The sequence below is a fragment of the Lotus japonicus genome, chromosome 1 (genome assembly GCF_012489685.1).
Source record: "Lotus japonicus ecotype B-129 chromosome 1, LjGifu_v1.2".
NCBI lineage: Eukaryota > Viridiplantae > Streptophyta > Magnoliopsida > Fabales > Fabaceae > Lotus > Lotus japonicus.
The window spans coordinates 69,205,108-69,211,323 of NC_080041.1; the positions used below are offsets into that span (position 1 = coordinate 69,205,108).

Genomic DNA, 6,216 nt, shown 5'->3' on the forward strand with positions numbered 1-6,216 from the left:
TTTTTCTTCATATATCACTCTCTGTATTTCGTATCACATCACTTAATATATCTCTTATCTCTTATCTTTTCTCTCTTATCTTCCTACCACTCCCCTCTCCGGGTGTGGGTGAAATTGAGGCAGGGATGAATAGCTATTGTTGAATTTTGCTTCTCAATTGTGCACCTAGCATTTCTCAAGATGTTGTAATATGACACACTCTCATAACTAGCATTTATAGAAGCTTCACTCTAGTACGTTAACCTACATCTAGCTGGATAAAAACCTGAATGTTCCCCATCCACTTAATTTGAACCATCAAACTAAAATACTAATGTGGACCAACAAACCAAAACCTCAAAGAAATTGGAAGATCCATTTCAGAAAAATAACTAGTGCCACTAAACATTGCCATTCCATCACATATATATGAACATTGTACCAGCTTTCTCACCCTTCTTTTATTAAACAAACCTATATACATATTCAGAAGGTCATTTCAGTTTACAGAGACAGTTAATACAGCAGATAAGAGATGAACTCAACTACCCTAGGAAAGAAGTTCGAGGCCTGGTTTATTGGCCATTATCTGTTCAGCTCTACCAAGCACATATTACAATGTCGAGCTCTTCATATTGCTTGATCTGATTTAGCCACTTGATTCCTACTTTCTTCCTACCAAATCAGTTCAAAATCCTTCCCTCTTCACCTCAGATTCTTCGGTCTTTGCAAATCTTCCGCGGATTCTCGGTTGACTGTCAGCAAGAGCCTTCCTACAAGCATACTGAAAACCAAAAGAAAATTTCCAAATAAAAGTTAGATGCATGAAAAAGTTATTTTCATGTCATAATTAACAAGTTAAAGCATATCAAGTAATCAAGGGATTAGGCATGGTTATTGAATCTGATTTTTAATGCATTGAAACAAGAGCAATGGAAAATTAGATACTAGAAGTTTCGGAAGTCGAGGTGAAGGTTATATTTTCAAAGACAGTACTCATCCATGACATCAAAATAAGATTTAAGATAGATGAATGGCTAGCTAGCCACACACACGCACTCATATCCAAACTTAAAATCACCAAAGGAATTGAACAAAGCAAATTCTAGAAGCCCTCTGAACAGAAGCCAAAGATGAATGGCCTGTTCTAAGAAGGTAGCAATTGTTACAATATAACTTAAAACCATTCATGAATCTTCATCCTACAGCTTAAGCTTTTGAATTAATTAATTCATGATATGGTACCAGAGCAACTATAATTAATTCACATAGCAGAGGGATGGTAGACGTATGTTACCTTGATTTTCCTCCCAAAATTCCTCTTTGTCTTCTTATTCCTGTATCTAGAGAGCTTTTGCAGGCGTTCCTCACTTGTGCAGTTGCTGCTAAAAAAAGGCCTCTCATGGGGAGATTGGACGATGTTCATATTACCATTACCAAGAGTCTGTCAGAAAAACAGTATCAATCATCCTGTATAGCTTGAGTAAATTACAAGAAATTGAAGGGTTTTCTCACCCAAATGAGAGGAATAAATAACTAGGAGGAATTTAAAGTAGATTTTTTTTTTGTGATTCCACACAAGGGAGCATGATTTCTAGGATTAAGTGTCTAATATCTGAATGTAAAAATGAGGGTATTTTTAAAAGACATTAGTTCTGAATAAAGATATCAGATAAGAGCAAATTAAATGTCAGATATCTAATCACGCAGTAGGTTCATAAAGGAGGAGCATTTCCAGTATATCAAGAAATATATTAACCATATGGATAACATGACACATGGTATACGGAATCACTCCCACTATATTTTAGTAACAGCCTTCTAATTTCTGATCTCACAAGCAGATATTGAAATTTGAGATAATAGATTTTGACCAAACTTAAAGCAATCTTTCAAATATATGAAGTATTATAAGAAAATACAGCCAAATTTGTTATTTCTAATTCAGCAATCAGATTCAGGCCATGTCATAATTCCCATTTTCTTCACACTGCTTAAATCATGAGAATAACAGAATCAGTTTGAGATAAGTTTTCCTTCTCGATCAAGTTCAAAAAGTAGTTAAGCCCCTCTAGATTGAGGTGGATGAAGATTCTGAGTGGAATCCAAAACTTACTATAAATGACATTCCATGATAAGGTTGTTATCATGGCTATCAAATTCTAATCTATTACTCTAAACATGTCAGGGAAAGAAGAAGTATTCTTAAAACATCAATTTCCAATTTCAAGAAAAAACCAGACCTGTTAAGCTGTTACCTATATAGCTTAAATAAATGCTGCATAATTTCATGAAGATTTAAAAAAGCATAAGACTCAATATATATATGGATCAGTGAACTCAGACCTTTATATCACCTTCACTAAACGATCTCCGCATGCCATAAACTGCGCTGAGATCTATTCCAGGGATATCAAGGAAAGCAGGCTTCATCGCAGCTCCTTGCATCCAGTCCATTGAGCTCAAACTTCCGGAACTGACGCTCTTTGGTAATGGCATGTCAGGAAGTGGCTTGTTTTCTTGAATTGAATTCTCATCAATGCTCAGTAAAGGAATCTTGACTTCCAGAATCTCAGAAAGTGGTGACACTAATGCTGCATTTTGTAAGAGATCCTTTTTGCATTCATAGAATACCTCGTTCAGAAGCTGTTCATTTTGAAGAATATCAATATCTGTGGATTCCAGTGCCTGTGAGGACACATCTTCCCCGCAAGATATCATCGGCATGGCTGCTGTCATGGAATCCAGGTCCATGACTGGCTCTTCAATAATAGGTTCAGGTGCTTTAAACAGATCTCCCTCGGCTGTCAAATCATACTCCGTCATGGAAGAAAACTCGACAAGGTCACTCTGCATTAGAGACATAGGGAAATAGACCAAAATAATTAACAGATGTAACAGTTATAGAAACGAAATTAACTTTCATTGTGGAGCCCAGCAAAGACAACAATAAAGAATGGATAACCATAAAATAGCAACTAATAAGTGAATTAGAATGTTGGCTTTGGAACATAAAAAGGTATTGAAAAATTACTCAGCATAGAGCCATAGAAAAAGTCATGAAAACAGATGAAATAGTATTGTAATAAAACAACCGAAGAGGAATGTACATTTCATTCAGTTAATTCAAGATGCAGTTTGGGTTACAATGATTTACACTTCCCTCTCCCTTCCCTGGCAACCACCAAGAGAAGGGTGGATAAACAGTACTTTTGATGTTTAAGGTGTGTTTGGGTGAACAGTTTAATTAAGCGCTTATGGCAATAACCGGCAACCGCTTATCACATAAGCGCTTATTCATAAGCTAATTTGAGAAAATGAACTACAAAGGTAAGCATAAGCTAATCTGAACAATTTATTAAAAATAAGCTCAAAACAACTTATAGGTAGGTCATAAGCTATTTACATAAGCTCTCTCAAACACTTTCATAAACAATTATGCAATAATATAAGCTCAAGTAATCTCTTCCAAACAGGGCCTTAATCTATATCCAAAAGTCAGTTACTGTGAGCATTTAATACTAGAAACCCAGAGATGTGTTTGACCTTAACCACAATTTCTATCACCATCATATTTAACTAATTAATATGGAGAACCTGCTCTAAGATGGGATTCCTGACATTAATAATGCCAAAAGTTTTCATGATATTATATGCATGATTCCATCAAGTGGTTCTTAAAGCCACTGACCAGATTATAAAATTCTTAGAATGGGCAAAAGATTCCAATGCATATCATGGTCATCCTCCCAAAACATTGTTTTATATATGGGGATTAGACCATGTAGACATTGTTCCTCAACTTTTGAAGAAAGAGAGAAAAATGGGAACAAAAAAAAAAGAGAGAATCTATCTGAAATAGTGAGGTGACAGGAAAAGCTATAAGCCATTGAGAGACTTGAGCAAGGGCTTCAAAGAGTTTCAAGGACAATTTAATAAATATGTAAAATTCTCTGGTTTTGATTAACTCAACTCAGGTACTAATAACCACAATAGTACATATTGCAGGTTAAATATTCAAAAGTAAAGAAGACAGGGATTCTCTTCTTTTCAATTTTAGAAAGAACCAAATCAAATACCATATACAATAGCACAATACTGCATGAAATAGGACTTATGTAAACAAAAGGTGCCAATACATGTTCAGCAGAGCCTTCGCATGCAAAAAAAAGGCTCACTAGCCTCAAGCTTTCAAATAAATTGAATTGGAGTAAGGTAGATAGCTTCAAATTCAAAGCCCAAGCATCAACTGAAGCATGATATTGAGTGCGGGAAAAAAATCCAGGTGTTGAGGACTGAAACAGTGGAACTGGCACCAAACAGCCACAAAGTCCAGATTGAACTTGACAATTATTGCATATGATCATGCAGGAACCTGGTTAAAAGAAAATTTGAAGAACAAACATAAACTTATTAAAATACCATAAGCTGAAAAAAGGTATCCTCATATTAAAGGTTGCGCTCCAAGCAATATCCTTGTAAGTTGTAAGGCCGAGTGGATGGTCATGGCCTTCTTTTGACCAAACCAGAAGGTGGATTAGTCAAGGTGCAACTTACTTGACACAAAAACATTGCTTCAATTGAAATTCCAATACCATAAACAGCAAACCACTCACCATATAGAAAGAACTACTTTTCTCATTGATTTAACATGACCAGAAATAGAAATAGCCTTCCTATAACTATACCCAAAAAGACCATAAAGAAATGATTAAGTTGAGCATTAACAAACCCCTTCCTCCAACCTTTTCTCCTCACTATAAAAAAGAAAAGCATATAAAAAGGCATTTTTCCTCTTTAATCTCCCTCAGTGCGGCACAAAAAAGACAAATCCCACTGAACCTTCACACTAGGAAGTAGGAACTTAAAAAAATATGTGAAAGAAAGATTATAGAGCACGGAACTATTACAAAGAGAATATTCCCTTTTCACACTCACTTTCTTTCATTTTCTCATACTTTTGTAGATCCAGAACAAGAACCCAACTCCAGCTGTTTCCACTTATGCTATTACTTTGAGAAAACACTCAGAAAGAAGGGAAGGTGCTATAATCAAATGATCAAACAGAAACACAGAAAGACAGAAACTTTACAATAATCTGAAACAGTTCAATTGTTGGTTTTCCTTGATATTATCAAGTAAGCAAGGAGCTACAAATTTATATATTAAAAAGCAGAAAGACAGAAACTTTACAATAATTTGAAATGTGATAAATGAAAATTGAAGTGCAAATTTAGCAATAAACTCCATAGGAACTAAGTTCAATTCTAAAATACAAAGTGACCCAAATCCAAAAAATGAGTAAGGGGCCATTCAGGGTACAGAAGAAAAATTGAAGTTTCAAAATTTAATCAATATAAGGGGAAAAACAGTGAAATAAATGCACAGGTAGAGAACCAAATGGAGTAAACACACAGAGTAAGAGACAAAGAAAGGAATAGTAAGGCACCATTGAGTCATTGAACTTCTGGGTTGTGCAGTACTCCTCAAGTTGATGAAGCTCTTGAGAGAAGTTGTGCAAATATGGGTAGAGGAGGTTGGCCTCTGCATACATTTTTCCAACAGACATGGATGGTATTGGAAGAAGCAGAGGAAGAGAAGCTCACACACATACAGAAAGGGCAGCAAAATGAGGGAGAAGGGGACAAAGGAGCTTTGATGATATTTATGTATGACAAGCAAGAGAGAGAATTTATATATTAAATGGTGAAGGTGAATAAGTAGGGTAGCAATTTGAGGATGCTTACAGGACTTTTGGAAAATGTGATGCAAGAGCATATAACTAAAGGACAAAGTAGGAAAAGGACACCACCATGTTATAATGCAGTGTCCCCATGCTTCTGGTCATAAACTTTATAAAGAAAATACAAAAACAAAATTCATTCACTGCACTTTTTTTTTTTTTTTGGAAAAGGCTGAAGGGCACGATAAGTTTTTTGTGAAATGTGCACGAGACAGTTTTTGGCGGTTTCAAACCGCCACTAAATGATGCTCGTGCACAATTCTCTCGTGCTCAATAGCACTGCTCTTTTTTTTAAGTGTTCGTTATTTCTATTAGGCTCAATGTAAATGTGCATTCATTGAATTCAATAGATGTTAACAAACACATCTGAATCTCATGACTTCAATGAACAATTATTCCCTCTCACTTCTTTTCTCATCATATTTTACATTACTTTCTTTTCAATTTCTATATCGCTCTAGTATTAGAAATATAATATAAAATTATTCATTTAT

At 35.2% G+C, this 6,216-nt stretch overlaps 1 protein-coding gene across 3 annotated transcripts; it reads right to left on the reverse strand.

Moving 5' to 3' along the window:
• Positions 1–336: 336 nt before the first annotated feature.
• Positions 337–5,719, reverse strand: LOC130743544 (uncharacterized). Of its 3 annotated transcripts, XM_057595794.1 has the most exons (5): positions 5,429–5,563; positions 4,119–4,354; positions 2,326–2,829; positions 1,277–1,423; positions 337–763 (listed from the first exon to the last, which is right to left on the reverse strand). In XM_057595794.1, the coding sequence occupies exons 2-5, from the start codon at positions 4,344–4,346 to the stop codon at positions 668–670; spliced, it is 975 nt and encodes a 324-aa protein (XP_057451777.1). In that variant the 5' UTR covers positions 4,347–4,354; positions 5,429–5,563; the 3' UTR covers positions 337–667. The 3 variants fall into 3 exon arrangements, with proteins under 3 accessions (XP_057451777.1, XP_057451781.1, XP_057451788.1); XM_057595798.1 differs by lacking the exon at positions 4,119–4,354 and having other exon boundaries at positions 5,429–5,719; XM_057595805.1 differs by lacking the exons at positions 4,119–4,354; positions 5,429–5,563 and adding an exon at positions 4,402–5,358.
• Positions 5,720–6,216: the final 497 nt, after the last annotated feature.

Excerpts from the sequence above, each read along its gene's own strand:
- LOC130743544 (XM_057595794.1), bottom strand. The coding sequence starts at position 4,346 with ATGATCATATGCAATAATTGTCAAGTTCAATCTGGACTTTGTGGCTGT. Across the intron at positions 1,424-2,325 it reads TTAGTGAAGGTGATATAAAG|ACTCTTGGTAATGGTAATAT; the intron begins GTCTGAGTTCAC and ends TTTTTCTGACAG. Across the intron at positions 764-1,276 it reads ATTTTGGGAGGAAAATCAAG|TATGCTTGTAGGAAGGCTCT; the intron begins GTAACATACGTC and ends TTTGGTTTTCAG.